At 41.0% G+C, this 17,981-nt stretch overlaps 1 protein-coding gene across 2 annotated transcripts in view; it reads right to left on the reverse strand.

Annotated features, from left to right (window-relative positions):
- DAP (death associated protein) overlaps positions 1–17,981 on the reverse strand; it is a 57,029-nt gene that overhangs the window by 12,016 nt on the left and 27,032 nt on the right. The window contains exon 3 of one of the 2 annotated variants that reach the window (XM_075744814.1): positions 16,227–16,289. The exons of the other annotated variant lie outside the window; for it this stretch is intronic. Within the exon in view, the coding sequence (XP_075600929.1) occupies positions 16,227–16,289 (63 nt within the window). The remainder of the gene's footprint in view (positions 1–16,226; positions 16,290–17,981) is intronic. 2 annotated transcript variants of the gene reach the window in all.

Here is a 17,981-nt window from a genome sequence, read left to right on the forward strand (position 1 = left end):
TTCTACCTTGTCCTGGCATGATATTCACTCCATGAACAGAAAGTTCTCCAAATATTCTAAGCAGAATTTCATCTTCAGTCAACACAACTTCAGGCTTTAATCCTGCCCTTATCCTTCTGGATTTAAAAGCATTTTGGCCAGTTGTTCAAACCATCCAGCTTAATCTTCAAGGTTGCTTGGGAATTCATATTTTCTGGTTATGAAACATGAAAGCTAACTAGTCTTAGTTTTAGTCTAATGCCTCTTTAAAGATGTCCAGATACTTCTTTATAGGAGTGCTTATTCGAATTTACATAGTTGCCTTTGATTTTGGTGTTGTCTGTGAAAATAAATTCTGAGATGATTAAAAACACACTGAGATGATTAAAACCAAATTTCTCGGCAATAGAGTAAAACTAACAAGCACACTGCTCATCAGCTTGCCTGAAATACTTTCCCATTCGTTATAATACATTTAGGTTATTAATTTTCTGGACAGAAAAGTAATAATTAGTCTGACTGACTATCAGAGGGAAATATACTAGCTGATTGCGTGGGGACATACAGTATCTGATATTCTATGATAATTTATCCTATTGAGGTCATTTATTTATCTACCATAGCTTTCAAACCTTTAAGATCACCCACAGGATGGCACTGTTGAACCTCTGAGTATCATCTACAGTAAGTAGGAAACAACCTCAAAGAAATCCAGGTGCTGTGGCAAATACTAAACCAAGGAAAAAGCAGTACTTCCCCTTGATGCCAAATCTCGATGAAATGCAGTACGTATACACACACACATTCATACACATACCTACAGACACTGCTTCTGGAAAACAGTTTTCTTATCGCAGTGTGTTGGTCTGCGCCCTGATATCCCCCATGAGATAGCTTCCACTCTGCTAAATTGTTCCTCTTCTAATGCCAGCAAAAGTAATGCATGTTTGAAGGAAGAACTCAATGCCCAATCAGGAAACTTTAATGACTATTTGTTTTGCTATTCACATACAAGCAAATTGGGTGTCCTGATCTTTTAATGAGGTGGTAAATCACTGGCCATTATATATAATAGCAACTGATTGACATTCATTGCTCTTACATTCACTGTCAATGTATTGCAGCATATGGCTTGATTAATCTCACCAGTCTCTCATTCATCTTTGTTTTTAGTGCATGTATGAGCCATAAAAAAAAATTATTTAAGATATCCACCATCTCTTATCTATAGTGTTGTACATGACATTGCTGTTGGAGAGTAAATTTCTCTTTCATGCTGCCTTCTGATCACAAAATGAAGATTTAAGTATTTCACCTTTCCTAAAGTCTCAGAGGATTTAGAAATAGTCCATAATTCTCCAACTGCTGATTCATTTATTAGAATCATAGAATGGTTTGGGTTGGAAGGGACCTTAAAGATCATCTAGTTCCAACCCCCCCGCCATGGGCAGGGACCCCCTCCACTAGATCACGTTGCCCAAAGCCCCATCCAACCTGGCCTTGAACATTGCCACGGAGGGGGCATCCACAACCTCCCTGGGCAACCTGTTCCAGTGCCTCACCAACCTCATGGTGAAGAATTTTTGCCTTATTATCTAATCTAAATCTACCCTCTTTTATTTTAAACCCATTACCCCTTGTCCTGTCACTAGACTCCCTGACAAACAGTCCCTCTCCAGCTTTCCTGTAGGCCCCTTCAGGTACTGGAAGGCCACAATTAGGTCTCCGCGGAGCCTTCTCTTCTCCAGGCTGAACAACCCCAACTCTCTCAGCCTGTCTTCACAGGAGAGGTGCTCCAGCCCTCTGATCAACTTCGTGGCCCTCCTCTGGACTCACTCCAACAGCTCCAGGTCTCTCCTGTACTGGGGCCCCCAGAGCTGGACGCACTACTCCAGGTGGGGTCTCACAAGAGGGGAGTAGAGGAGCAGGATCACCTCCCTTGACCTGCTGGTCACACCTCTTTTGATGCAGCCCAGGACGTGGTTGGCTTTCTGGGCTGCAGGTGCACACTGCCGGCTCATGTTGAGCTTCTCATCAATCAATACCCCCAAGTCCTTCTCCTCAGGGCTGCTTTCAATGCAATCCTCACCCAGCCTATAGTCGTGCTTGGGATTGCCCTGACCCATGTGCAGGACCTTGCACTTGGCCTTGTTGAACTTCATGTGGTTTGCAGTGGCCCACCTCTCCAGCCTGTCAAGGTCCCTCTGGATGGCATCCCTTCCCTCCAGTGTGTCCACCACACCACACAGCTTGGTGTCGTCGGCAAACTTGCTGAGGGTGCACATGATCCCATTGTCTGTGTCACCGACAAAGATGTTAAACAGTGCCAGTCCCAGTACCGACCCCTGAGGAACACCACTCATCACCGTTCTCCACTTGGACATTGAGCCGTTGACCACAACTCTTTGAGTGCGACCATTCAGCCAATTCCTTATCCACCGAGTGGTCCATCCACCGAACCCATGTCTCTCCAATTTAGAGACAATGATGTCATGCGGGACAGTGTCAAATGCCTTGCACAAGTCCAGGTAGATGATGTCAGTTGCTCTTCCCTTATCCACCGATGCTGTAACCCCATCATAGAAGGCCACCAAGTTTGTCAGGCACGATTTGCCCCTAGTGAAGCCATATTGGCTGTCACCAATCACCTCCTTATTTTCCATGTGCCTGAGCATAGTCTCCAGGAGGGTCTGCTCCATAATCTTGCCAGGCACGGATTTGAGACTGACTGGCCTGTAGTTCCCTGGGTCTTCCTTTTTACCCTTCTTTAAAATGAGGGTTATGTTCCCCCTCTTCCAGTCAGCGGGAACTTCGTTGAACAGGTTCAACCCTGTCATCGCAGCATCTACATTAGCTCTTAGTGAACATCAATGACAAACTTCTCACAGGCAGTGACTGCAGCATTAGCCCACTTAGTATCTGTAGCCACTTAACTGTGGACAAATAAGACCTATGAAAACTGACATAAAGCAAGCAGTACTTAAACAGTGACACACCTCAAAGGAAACTCTAAAATAAGGCATGAAGTAGGGCAGACTTTAAGCATTTGCAAAATGGTCGGCAAAGACCACGGTGCAAAAGGGAGAGAGGACCAAGTCTTCCATGTATGGGTCAAGCGCTGAAGCGTATCCCTGTGCACGTTCTCGTGACAGTAACACAGTTCCACACTGAGAATACCATGGCTGTGGGCCTGCACTGTGGTGTCTCGGCTAGAGACACACATTAGCCAGTTGTAGATCCTCCATCTCCCAGCAGATCAAAGATGGAGTGGAACTGGAAAAAGGGCGTTACACTGTGCTAGGAATATACAATGTCAGTGCAATGAAGGAGACACAGAAGGCAGAAGCTAATGAGAAGGTGAAAATCTTCTCACTCCTGCCCAAGTGAATCTGTGTTTGTCCCATGGGCACACAGCAGTGGCTCAGAATTTTCCAGTCTTTCTTGTTCATACCTAAATCCTGATTTCTGATGTCTCAAGCCATTAACTATTCAGTAGATGCGCACCTGTCACTCTCCTACTGCTTTGAACAACTGCAATATTGTTTCTTATTACCCCCAACTACACTGCAGACACAAAGTCAAATGTGCATGCATCTGCACGTGCATAAATGCTACATCATCTTCCACAGCCATAGCACTATTGTGAGGAGTCTTCTCAACCCAATTTTACACCATGCATTCTGCATGGTTTCCATTCTGTAGTCGTACCCTACTGTTACATGAAGCTCTCAAAGGAAATGAAGACTAAAAATCAGCATTTTTTCACTTCTCTGCCTGCTCATGGCTCTGCCCACAGCAGAACAGACCGTGATGAAGTTCTTGCCCATTTCAAGCCCACTCCTGGGAAAGCTCTGACACGATAAAGGCCATTGTGGAAGGTCATGAAGACACTCTGGTAGTATCAGATCCTGTGCTGAAGATTGTGTGAGCTGGCTGTATTGGCCAGGAACTTCCTTTAGTTCAAACCCTGCCAAAGTTATCAACACAATTCTCCCCATTCTCCAGTGGCAAGTGGCATTTCTAATCACATAAATCTTGTCATAGGAATAAGAGACCAGTAAAACCTGGATCCTGGAATTCATCTTAATTCAGACATAGAAAACAAAAATATTCTTTAAGTATGCAATCTTATATTTAGAGCTCATAAAAGAGCAAGAAGACAGAATAAAAAAAAAATGTTTTTAACTTAACAGCTTACTTTTAATAGTAAGAAAATACCTAACCCCTAATAAACTTAGCCCAGCTAGTTTTTTAATGTGATAAAATACAAGGAACAAAGTTCTCTAAAAGGGCTTCAGACAAGGTCCATCTTTGTTTAAATGAACTTGGAGAAAATTAATTTTTCCACAGAGAAACTGGCCTCTCTTAACCTGAGCGAAAGCAACCACTTCATTCCTCTGCTACCATTACTAGCCTGCTACTGAGCTACGGCAGTTGGAAAGGCAGCATCTTCATTTTCCATCTAGAAACATCCAGTCACCTGAATACAACCAGAACAGGCTGTTTCTTCCTTCCATATTTATCTTAAGGGTTTAATCCAGAAGGTCAAGATCAGACATTACTACAATCATCTGCAAAACTTCCACTAATGTCAATGGGACTGGAACTCGGTACAATGAAAATACACAGAAAATGACCTTGAAGAAATCAATAACAACGGGATTCAAAGCATTACATTCTGAAGGATTTCAAGACGAGTTCTTAGATGGTAAGCTTGCACCCAGTGTGAAATAAACGTCTAGCTGTTTAAAGTGAAAATAAAAACCATGACAGTGCAAATGGGTAACAGATCAATGTGCTGTTAAATCTAAATATAGTTCTATAGTAGTACCCATTCATTTCAGGGGGATGCAGAAATCTTAAAGCAACTATGAACTCCTGAATGTCAATACCACTAGTCATTTTTCTGTTAATCTAACAAAAACGACTGCTAATTTTCTAGTTCAGTGTGTTAGATCTGTCACACCCTTGTGCTCCATTTGTTTGAATGGCTTTTAATTGCTTTAATAATAGCTAAAGCAGTTCATTTCCTTAAAGTACTATAGCACCTATAAGATGGCAGCTAACCACTTGGCAACATCACCTTCTACCATACAGAACAGGGTTAGATCACATTTTTTCTGTTTGTGATGGACAAGTAGCTTTGCTTCTTCACTTTGCTTATACAGGACAAATAGATCAGTCTCTCTGAGGAATGAAAATGAAACAAACATGCACAGTCTCAGCTGAGTTTACATTTATTAAACAGCAGCAATACTGTTGGCACTTTATACTGGTAGTTTGTACTAGTATTTTATACTGGTCATTTCCGTACAGAGCACAACAGAAAATAAAGAGACACTAAAAATGACTCATTTTACTTTATCCGCTACCTGGTGGCACAGTTCTGGCTGGAGTGCTATCTAAAGTTATGTTTCTGTAGTTCTAGCTGAAGGGTGTCCTCAGCAAGACCACAGTTTTTCCAAAACATGTGTGTAGCAGTAGTACCTCTGGCCACTGTCTGGGTGTTGTAACAAGTGACAACATAATAATGGGAGTTGACTTAAGAAACCATTAGCCTACTCACCTTTGAAATCAGGGACAACGGGCGTAAGTAAAATGTACTACTTATTTCAAAAAGAGTGTACCTATCTAAGTATCAATTTAGGTTAGCTTAGCCAAAACATTTTTTTTCTAAAGATTCCTTGATTCCCCTATATGCTTCAAAAAGCCATTTCATCCTGTGTGTACTTGGACATATAAACATTTTAAATAATAGTTTTTCATTTGCTAATGAACCAGGATACAACTTTTGTAAAAGTCTACTAACATGCAAACACAGAGATCTCTCCAGATTCAGTAGGTCATTTTTACTCTATGTAGTTCAAAAGAGTAATGGAGTCCCAATACGTCAGTGTGAAAATTAATGAAAACGCATGACACTGCAATCAGATTTTCAAACAATTAAAAAGTGGAAATAGTAATTGTCACTGTAAGTGCACCTTCTATCATACATGCAACCAGGTATGCACATTTGTAAATGCTATACTGCATGACTTTTCATAATGTGGTATGACTTACTGACAGTTTATTCTTTTCAAATTTTCACATTTTGAAGAAACATTTTGTAAATCTGAGACATTTCCACTACAAAAATGTGTTTCCCATTATTTATCTCTTGGTTCTATTACATTTTCTTATTTCCTTTCCCACTGCTGGGACAAAGAACTAAACATCTGTGTAATGCTGACTCCTTATTTTAAGAATTCAGTATAAAACACATCCCCAATTAGTTTTCATTACAAAAGCAAGTGGTTAGAGGGAGCTCAAGATCTGCAGGAGCAGCAACCAGAGGAGTTTTTAATGGTACTTTTCGGCAGAGGGTACAGGGGAGGTAATGATCCCGTCCTTCTCTCCATCCCTAGCTACCTCTAACAGCCTCTTAGCCCCCAAGGGCTACTTCCCAAACCAACAGGTTTTTTGGTTGTCTTTAATAACATGTTAACTGTATGCAATGGCAAGTTAATCACCAAATTGTTTCTTTTCTAAGGAGTGATGACTTTGGATAAGGTATTTGCAAAGCCAGTGCTGAGAAAGCATCTCTAGCTTACAGCATAATCACGTCACATGTAAATAGAGAAGATAAGGAATGTGGAACTTGCAGCAACCAAATTTGGCTGCAGGCTGGAGTGTAAGATGATGCACGGCCTGATTCAGCGGAACTCTTCTGAATTCACATGACCTTAGAAGTACCTGAAAACCTCTGCAATGAGAAGTCTTAAAAATACTTCAGAGGAACTGCACGATTTTGGACCTTAACTTTCTTCTTTTTTTTTATCAAAAACTTAGGGAGAAAATTAAAGATATACTGGCCTGAGACTGCTAAATCAAACACCACCAAGAAAGGACTCAAATGGTTAACCTGCTTGCATCAGGAAAACATTCCATGAAAGAGTGTGAGCAGAGACAGATGCAGTAGAAATCGTATCGTGTATCTCAGATACATGTATCTGGAAAAGGTTTCACACTCCATTAAGGCTCTAAATTTTGGTCTGGTAAGTTACAACACAGATAAATCTTAAAAACCGGGTACTAAAAAAAATAATCTAAGTTTTCATTTAACTGAAAATTAGAGATATTACTTGAACGTGTTATTTAGATAAGAAAAAAATTCTGAAACACAAAATACTGAAGGTCAATGGAAAACAACAAAGCTAGATGTAATGATAAATGCATTTTTGGAAACGATGTCTATCTATGGTCACTTTTCCTCAGTCTCATAGTGACTCCCAGAGCACCTACCACGTGGTAGGTGCAAATCAAGTGGGGGGGCCGGACTACAATTCAGGCTGCTCCCAGACATATAATGCTGGGCTCCAATGAATATCCACTCTCTGATGGTCTGATGGGGGCTAAAAAAACCCAAGGCAATCAGGTGGATTACTACAGGTTTTTGGTCACAACCTGAAAGTTATGTTTAAGAACCCAAAATAAGAACATGAGAAGTCAAATTCATACCTAATACATTTACTGCTTTTACTTGTATTCGCTTATAACAATAATCCTCCTTTCACATTATTTTCTGAGATGACATTTGATAAAAGTGATACATGCAAACTTTTAACCAGCTAACCAGCTTGCACGCTCCTTTCATGTCAGATACCTACCCATTCATTTTGAGTTTATCGCCACAAAAAAACTGCAAAGGCCAGGTGTAAAGAGAACATCCTTAATTTATCAAAAGGCCAAACCATTTTCTAATTTTCATCCTCTGTATTTATGGCAAAATTTTGTATTAACCAATGTGGCATTCCTATTATTAACCTGCACTTTCAAGAGAGAAGACAGACCTCTTGCGTATACTTGCTCAGAATACTTGCTGCTATGACATTAAAATTGACAGAAGGCTATTGGACTCCTGTCATATTTATTTAAAATCTTTATAGAGAACTAGTCCATGGAGACATACCCTAGGCACCCAGATGACAGCAATGCTATTGCTGCAACATAATGGCCAGCTGCAAACTGAAGTTTAATTTCATTTTTGTCTATTAGAGGGATCTCTTCTAGCTACTTCCAATTGCAAAGAAAGAGAAATTTCCACAAATTTTACAGCAGCAATCCTCATTCATTACTGCAACACATCAAGGGAATTAGAAAGTAAAAAAGCATACAGGAGCTTAAGCAAGAAAAGCAAGCTTCGTTACAAAGCTGTGCTGTGAAGAATGGTAACATTTCCTGATGCAACATGGAGAGGATAACAGCACAATCCACAGTTGAGCAAAAAAACCACAGTGCAATCATGCTACTTGATCTGTGAGTAGATGTAGGAGGACAAGGACAGATGTGAGTACTGGGCAGAAGTACAGTAGGAGAGGAAACTCTAGAGGCAAGGGGAGGGAAAGGATGGGGAAAAGGGAGGGGGAAAAAAAGGAAGCAAAAAAGGGGATCCTCTCCTTTGACAGTATTGCTGAATAAGTATCAGGAAAAATTTCCTAAAACACAGTGGAAGTATAAGCTGCTGTGACCGGCCTAGACAGAGCAGAAGAGACATCCAGGGATGTACTTCATGTTACAAGAACTAAGTATTACTGTTGTCTACAAAACAAGATACAAGAGAAAGCATATGGAAAAGACAATGCCTAAATGCCATTGATTTGCCCACAAAGCGCTTTGATGTAGATATCACAGGGTACCAGTAACAGGCACATTGCCACGGGCTTACTGCCTGATCCAAAGAGCTCAGCTATGACCTTGTCAAGCATACAAAGGGAGACCACACAGGTGCACAAGTATTCCCTCTCATCCTCCTTTTCTGTGTGGGTGGGCTAACTACAGTCACATGCATGCAGTGATGTCATTTTATTGATGTCACATGGAGAAACGATCCAAGTATTTTGTAGCCTATGCAGAGACAAGAAGCACTCTCATTCTCTTGAAAGAGCATATCAAAAGATGGATTTACAACTGTTATGAAAACCACTGATAAACCATCAGCAGTAAAGAACCACCAGGCATCTACATATGAGTTCTGCTACCTCTGCTCTTTCCAGAACCCTAGTTTCCATATAGACCACCGGAGATCCTCAATCTTTTATGAATCAAAAGGTGATGACTTGCACATCTGAAACGGGAAGCCCACAGCTGTCCAGAGCAGAAGAAAACCAAGGGAAACTACCCAGTCTCTGTATCTGCTCTGTGTTAGCATGGTACAACCACGATGCGCGATAGAAATTATATATGTACCTGGTGTTGTGTCAAAGGGGAGCTATGATCATCCATGGAAGTAACAGAAGTCATGCTGATTTTAGTCTGCATTCACTTTGTAGAGCTTCAAGTAACAGTAAGGTTACACAGAATGGAAACACTACAGGAAACATGAGCTAAAACAGATCACCAAGAAGAAAATCCACCCTGAAGTAATTCCTGTCTGTCTTTCTCTAGGTCTCTCAGACTGGCAAGCAGCCTCTCATAACTTTGTCATCAACCAATCAATGCTCAGAAAGTCTCATTTTGATTTTCCTTAGTGTTATCTCACTGTCAGTCTTGGCATATGAAGCAATTTGATCAGCTGTTACCATTTCTTTTAGGTATGGTAATCTTGAGGAACAAATTAATTAAAAACTTAAACCAAGCTGACAGGTGTAACTATTCAGTGGTGAGTTTTTAATGGAAATACATATTTAGAACTTCAGGAAGGCTTGTAATTATTTCAGGTAGGTCAGGTTTTGGATCAGATCAATATATTAACATAGTAATGTAAAGGTGTAATTTGGTGTTTATGTCCTTGAAAATCTAAGGAAAACCTATTCAGTACCTCTGCTATTGTGCACATAATGTAACAGTTTCAAAAGCAGTTTGTAAGCTTGAAGTCTGGGTATTTTCATTAATATACCCTACTGCAATTTCCAAAGGGGTTAGGCATTCACGATTTCACTTGATTTAAACAAGAACACTATACCTCTGAAAATGGAACGAAGAGTATCAAGTATGGTACTTGCACTTGAGAAACCACTTCTGAATTTTCAGTAGAATATATAACTTAGCCTGCATAACAACTGTCAAAGCAGCATGACAAAAGGGAAACATCTGATACAATCCTTGCGGAAAACATGAAAAGAATTTGAGCATGAATGCAGAGATTAAACACGATAGAGCAAAAGAGCTGGTTGTCCATCACCTCACACACGATCTTGGTTTTTACTCTACATAATCTAGTTTTCAATAGCTAACCAATATTTTTCTATAAACAATTTGGTTGAATTGATAAGGAAATACAATATTGTGCAAAATGTGGACTTGCTGGCCCAAAAGATCATAGTCCTTTTAAGTACAGAACAGGCAATGCAAGCAGAGGCCAACTCAAACACCACTGCTAATGTGACCTTGTCCCTGGACCTGCACTTCAGCATCTTCCCTAGTGGTTTCTCTGACTGCAGCTTAGGCTCTGTTAGCAGTGCCCATAAACAGGCACCCAGCCACAGAGAACACCCTCATCACTACCATGATGCAGGGTTCAGTGCTCAGGGCAGGCTATCTCTGGAGGTTCAAATGCCCATGGCAGATTGCAGCATGTTGCACTCTGAAGATCACTGGCTTTTTCTTCCTTTGTGAGCATGTCACTGCATATATACATTTTTTACACACAAAACACACTCATCTGACATTGGCAGTCTGTTGATCAGAACTCAAGTCAGACAGTTTGGACCAGTAAAGTGGTAGAGAGAACCAAGAGGTGGTTCCTCATTGTCCCACCAACCCAATTTGTAACATCTGAGGATGCCTGCATAAGGTGCCACTCTGAAAAGCCTAGTTGGTTCTCCTGCATCATCCAATCTCTAGTATGTGCTGCTTGGGTAGCTCCTCCTGGACGCTGGCACAAAGGACAAATGCTTCCCCTAAGACCACTCTTACTAAAGGTCTGTCACTACACTTTGGATTGATTTAAAATTGCTGTCTTAGATTATATCATTCTTTTAATCTAAGCCTCTTAAGTCTGCTCAGAGTATTGGAAACACTCGCTCCTAACCTATTTCCTGGACGTACAATTTACAGAGTTCATAAAACAAAACTGTCTTCAATTATTCTGCTTATTTTTGAGAGCTAGAAGAGCCAAGTCTAAAAGACAAACAACACTCAAAGAACTAATAAAACAAATTACAGAACTGTAATTACAGAGCAGTCCACAAGAAAACCACAGAATGGCTGAGGTTGGCAGGGACCTCTGGAGATCAGCTGGTCCAAGCCCCTGCTCAAGCTGGGCCACCTAGAGCTAGTTGCCCAGGACCACATCCAGACAGCTTTTCAGTATCTCCAAGGAACAGAGGCTCCACAGAGTCTCTGGGCAACCTGTGCCAGTGCCCAGTCACCCTCACAATGAAAAAGGGTTTCCTGAAGCTCAGATGGAGTCTCCTGTGTCTCAGTTTGTGCCTATTGCCTCTGATCCTGTAACTGGACACCACTAAAAAAAGCTTGGCTCCATCTTCTTTGCACTCTCCTTTCAGGTATTTATACATATTGATAAGCTCTCCCTGGCTAAACAGTCCCATCTTTTTCAATCTCTCTTCAAAGGAGAGATGCTTCAGTCTTTTCATCATCTTTGTGGCTCTTCACTGACTAGACTCTCTCCAGTAGTTCCAACTGTCTCTTCTGCTGAGGAGCCCAGAACTGGACACAGTCCTCAGGCATATCAGCCACTCCTCCCAGTTTGGTTGTCACCTGCAAAGCTGCTGTGGGGTACACTCTGCCCCATCACCCAGATCATTAATGAAGATGTTGAACAAGATTGGACCGGACCCAGTACTGACCCCAGGGGTACACTGCTAATTACTGGCCTCCAACAAGACTTTGTGCCACTGATCACCACTCTCTGGGCCTGGTCATTCAGCCAGTTTTCAATTGACCTCACTGCCTGCTCATCTGGCTCATACTTCATCATATCCTCTCTATGAAGACCTTATGGCAGATAGCATTGAGAACCTTACTGAAGTCTAGGCAGACAATATCCAAGGCTCTCCCTCATATTTTCATCACAGAAGTTTATCTTAAGCATGACTTCCCTTAGGAGTTGTCAGCATGGATTCACCAATCACCTTCTTGTTCCTCTAGCGCCTGGAAATTACTTCCAGGATTAGCTGCTCTATCACCTTCCCAGGGGCTGAAGTGAGGCTGTCCAGACTGTAGTTCTCTGGCTCCTCCTGACTGCCCCTTTTGAAATGCTTATAAACATTGGGAATTTTCTTCTTTCCTTTCTTGAAAGAAATAAAATTCTTACTCTAAGACTTTCTCTTAGGTGCTTCAAGAAAACAAAAAAGCTACTGTAATGATGGGAATGGAATATCAAAATTATGAATAAGGTATTTTCTTCTTCAAAAGATTTTCTTTTCATTTAGCTTTTAATTTAACTGAATCTTTCAAGTGCCAAATACAGTTCCATATAGAGCAATCAAAACTTTAAATTGAGACATATTCAGATTATGCAGTGATTATTTGGCAATAAATACCAAAGATCATTACAGAACTGTGAACTCATGAAGCGATCATGATATCCACATTTACTTTTTTATGGTTTAGAATTAACTATGTACATTCCTCAATGAAAAGCAGCAGAATAGCGAATTTCTGCAGTATTACATTTGCCCTGCTAAAGAAACTTTTGATATAGATAAGGTCTTAAAATGTATTACCTACAAAAATAGCTTTTACATAGTGCTATTTGCGCACTACAATTAGATTTCCACCTTCCTTGCATTTATGAACTCAACTTCTGTGTAAAACAATTCAACCATCCTAATATCCTCATCTAACATGAGGGACTTCGGTAATTATAATACAGAGGCATGTTTGAAGTAAGAGGTATATGCAACACTAAAAAAAGTACTGTATCGCTGATATAAGGTCTAGATAAACCCTGAGCTCCTGAAACTGCTTGGGAAAGATTCATGTAAAATTCCTGGAAGGTAAACAAATTGGGAAGTATGTACCTCCACAGTCAATACTGTTCATCTTCACAGAAACTGTGTGGATTAAGAGACATAAAAAACTTAACAGAAGACTGGTGACTCAGCAGCATCTTAATCAAGTCCTGTGAAAATTAACTTGTAAACTGATTTTTTTTTTCCATTAGCGTTTTCACCCTAAAATAAATGGTATAAAGCTGTCCAAAGGTTGGCTGGTTGCTGTTTAACCTCACTCTGTGGGAGACCAGAGTCATGATAGAGGAAGCAAAGTCTCTGACAGAGAGTTACCACAGTAAATCACAAAGACTTTAAAAATCCAGTTCTGAGAGCAGTGAGTAAGGAAACAATGATAAAAGTGACACCATAGAAATTATTCTAAAACTGCAATAAATGCACATAGGCAAACAAGTGACATTAGTGCCTAGGAACTGCCTTTCACTTTAGTGAGCCTGAGATGCTTCATCCCGTTTATAGCCTGGACGCAGGAACCCACAACATCCCCGTAAAAAGGAACACAACACCCTTCATATCAAAGCTTGCTCTGGCTGAGATGATTTCCATAGCCAGGAAAAAAATGCACATTTCCTATATTAGACTGATATCAACACCTCAAAGAACAAGTTTCTCTTACTATGAGACACAGGGCCAACATTTTTTTATTGAAAACACAAAGCTTTGAATTAAAATTTCTGTCTGTGACAAGTTACCCTTATGTTTACACAACAGTCCAGATCTTTAGACCTTATTATCTGAAGGCAACGTCAGGTCTTCTACTTTTTCTGTGTGCGTAGGCCTATTAATCCAATGCAAAAAGTAAATCCGGTGCATAGCTGGACAGCTATTCCTGTGCTGTACTGAACTCCTTATCCATGACAAGAAGTGCTCTCTGAGATGAGCTGTTCGGTTGCAACAGACGGATGATAATCTCACATGTTCTCTGTTACTATACTCTGAATTTCAAAAAACCCAAGAAAAATTACCTCTGTTTCTCTCAGATACCTTAAGATCGGTGGACTGATTAGCTAATAGTTGTTTTCTGGGATCATATGGTTCTTGGAATTCATCAGCTAAGAGAAGATAAATGTAAAAAAGACTCTGAAGAGATATACAATAGAAGTCATAGGGTGGGACTTACTGGAACAACCTCTAGCTATACAGAAGTCAGAGTACAGTACCTCTTAACTTTTTAAAAACTCATCCTGATACTTCTTGAAATATTCATGCATGACTGACAGCAGAATTGAGGCAGCTTCCACCAGGACTTGACTTCCTCCACAGCAACAAGGTTGCCTACCCTCTGCAAGTAGAAATCTCTGCCACAGAAAGTGCTGATCCTGTTGAAAACAGGGATGTAGCCCAGCTATTTGAATAACTAGCTTCCAGGGAAGGTAAGTTGTTCTGCGATACTGAGAGTGGAAGCAACTTTAAGGAGTAGCAGCGTTGTCACAGCTTATAGGAAAGTCTCAACTGCCACTTCTTTGACAAGAATGTTCCCCCTGGCATTTGTGAGCGTGGCAAAAACCCGTGAGGTCTTGAGGTGACAACATTGTTCCCATGATGGCCTGAGGACACAGGCAAGACAAGATGTGTAGGCATCTTCAGGTGTGAAAGAAGTCTGAATATTTCAAATATATAAAGGCTCACAAGCCCAAAAGCTCATCTAAATTTCCATCTATGTTAGGAGGTCTAACGAGATACACTATGATATACTATCTGTGCTTGTAGATAAAGCATTAAGCATATGAAATTCAACAAAGGCAAGTGTAGGGTCCTGCACCTAGGGAGGAATAACCCCATGCACCAGTACAGATTAGGGGTTGACCTGCTGGGAAGCAGCACTGTAGAGACTAGGAGTCTTGGTGGACAACAAGCTCTCCACGAGCCAGCAATGTGCCCTTGTGGCCAAGAAGGCCAATGGTATCCTGGGGTGCATAAAGAAGAACATGGCCAGCAGGTCAAGGGAGGTTATCGTCCCCCTCTACTCTGCCCTGGTGAGGCCACATCTGGAGTTCTGTGTCCAGTTCTGGGCTCCCCATCTCAAGAGAGACTGAGGGCTACAAAGACGATTAGGGGACTGGAACATCTCTTGTATGAGGAAAGGCTGAGAGCTCTGGGTCTGTCTCTTCTGTCTGGAGAAGATCAAGAGGAGATCTCATCAATGCTTATAAATATCTAAAGGGATATTTCAGTGGTGTCCAGTGACAGGACAAGGGGCCATGGGCACAAACAGGAACACAGGAAGTTCCATATCAATATGAGGAAAAACTTCTTTATTCTGAGGGTGACCAAGCACTGGAACAGGCTGCCCAGAGAGGTTGTGGAGTCTCCTTCTCTGGAGATAATCAAAACCGACCTGGACATGATCCTGTGCAACCTGTCCTAGGTGATCCTGCTTTAGCAGGGAGGTTGAACTAAATGATCTCCAGAGGTCCCTTCCAACCCCTGCCATTCTGTGATTCGTGCTTGTATGCATCTGCTGCACATGTGCTAAGGCAGAGTGAATACAATTCGCCCTGTACAAGATTCCTCAAAGCTTCATAGGCCAAATGAGACTGTCCTGCAATTCCGGCAGTCAGCAACATCCCCTAAAAACAACACATAAAACACCAGCTATGCTTTATCACCATTGCTTCTATGTGCCACCCCTACTACACACTGTTACAGAGGAAAATCCCAGGAGATCTGAGTGCAGAAAATGAGCTTCACAGGCCAGGCAGGAACAGATGAAGACAAAAAAAGATGGAAGACTGGTATTTGTGAAAGAGAGGTAAAGATACCTGAAGCTAAAGTGGAGAGAAACCTAACACAGAGTGCTAAGTGATGAAATACAGGCTATAGATGAGACTGAAGAAGAGATCAGACTAAGTTTTACAAGTAATACACTACATTTCTCTCCTGGAGTCCTGGTAAACAGCAAGCTGAATGTGAGCCAGTAGTCTTCCCCGGCAGCATATAAAGCTGGCAGTATTTATGTGCTGGAGATTATCCCCCTCTGCTGAGCACTCACTGGATCACACCTGGAACACTGTGTCCAGTTCTGGGCCCCCAGCATAAGTGGTGTGAGCTAAATGAGTGCATCAGGATGCTCAGGGTGTTGGATCATGTACTCTGTGAGGAAAGGCTCAGAGAACTGGGTTTGTTCAGCCTGCAGGAAGGAAGGCTTTGGGAAACCTAACAGCAACCTGCCAATGCCTACAAGTTGGTTAACAAGAAGACAGAGCCAAGTTCTAAACAGTGGTGCATGGATGAGAGGCAATGGGGGTAAGCTGAAACAAAGGAGGTTCAGACTGGCTGTGAGGGGAAACTTACCATGAGGACCATTGAGCAGCAGGGACTGTGTAGCCTCCATCTTTGGAAGTTTTCAAGACCTGGCTGAATAAAGCCTTGATTATTCATTCTGGTCTGACTTCATAGTTAACCCTGCTTTGAGCCTGGAGATGTCCTGAGGTCCTCTCCAACCTGAATTATATCCTACGATCCAGAGCCTAGACTGTGTCCATAAGATGCTACGGTTTATAAGAAGCTTAGACGTCTACTACTTTAAACCAGGTAATCTGCACCAGGCAGATTGTTTCCAAGAGTGACCAATAGCAAACCTTTAGCAAAAGTGCTAATGACTAAAGAAAGTATACAGCGATCACTTCCTTGCTATTCATCTCATCAACAGCTCTTTGTCTTCATCTATTCCCATCCATCTTAGCAATCAGTTGAGAGATTTCTCAAGTCTCACCATTGCCTTTGCTGTCAGCATACATCTGAAATAATCTCCAAAATTAACTTACACTCCCATCTAGGATGTACCCAGGTAGAGAACAAAATTCCACAAAGGTACGTACACTGTTTAAAATGAAAGAGGCTGTGAAACTGATATTAGAGTGGGATGAAAGTGTGTGTGAACTGGATGCTATTTAATGGAATTTAGATGATTCTACTCAGTTTGTCTACTAATAAATAGTGAATAAATAGAATTCACAAATTGCATTGAATGCTCAACTCATTTCTTTTTTCTACTTTACACTCATAACTCTTTCTTCAGCAAATAGAATAGACCTCAGGTGATGACTGAGGATTATGCAGAAGGAGATCCTCTTGCTGTAGGGAAAGGGTTTAGCAAATAAGCTAGGGAATGCTCAAGAGAGAAAACATCTAGGGCTAAGGTAGTCCAGTGATTTCCCAGAGAATGTGCCAAAGCTATACTTAGCAAAATCACATAACCAAACTTTTCACAGACTGCACTTTTTTTTTTTTTTAATGGTGTCCACCTTGAGATCCTCGATTCAAAGAAAGAATGGCCAACGCAAATAAAGGCAACAGGACCTATGGTCAGAAGATATAAAAAGCTACATGCAAACTAAGTATTCTAATATCACTGGATCTTAGCATCAAGCTGGCCAGCCAATTAATTGGACTCTCTGCACTTTAACATTAAACTCAGCCTCTTCATACCTTAAGAATGGTTTTTAAAATAAACTGATGCTAGAAGCACACTTATAAACACAATGAAAAAGCCTATGAGGAAATTATTCAGAGACTGCTGTGAAAAAAGATTTTTAAATTGTAATAAATAGGAACTACAGCCACAGGAAATTCAAGGAGGGTTATAGAAGGTAGAGTGAATAGCTGCTAAATTGCATAAATTCTGTGAAATAAAGCAAGTTCTGTAGAAAACTTGGACAGCTGATCATGCAACTAACGCCTGTCAGTGACTATGTACATAGGAACAGATTTAACCCTAATTCTTAGTTTTGGAGGTTTTTTGTGGGGTTTTGGTTTGGTTGGAGTCTTAGTGTTACTGTAAGACAACTTTTGCACATATGAAGCTTCTGATTGGTATCATTTAAGTGTGATGTTCTAATTATTAAGCGAAGTTAAGTCTGAAACAGTTAATAAATTCGCAAACATGTCTGAAAGAACATACTGGTTTTCTGCAGCTCCTGCTGCTTTTAGCAGAAACCACCAAACCAAAGCTCAATGAAGGTTAAGTAGATTTATTTATTTTTTTTAAAGCTTAGTTTAACCTAGTAATATTATTCAAGCTATCTGAAATCTTTCTTGCAGCAGGGT

The sequence above is a fragment of the Balearica regulorum genome, chromosome 2 (assembly GCF_011004875.1).
Source record: "Balearica regulorum gibbericeps isolate bBalReg1 chromosome 2, bBalReg1.pri, whole genome shotgun sequence".
Lineage (NCBI taxonomy): Eukaryota > Metazoa > Chordata > Aves > Gruiformes > Gruidae > Balearica > Balearica regulorum.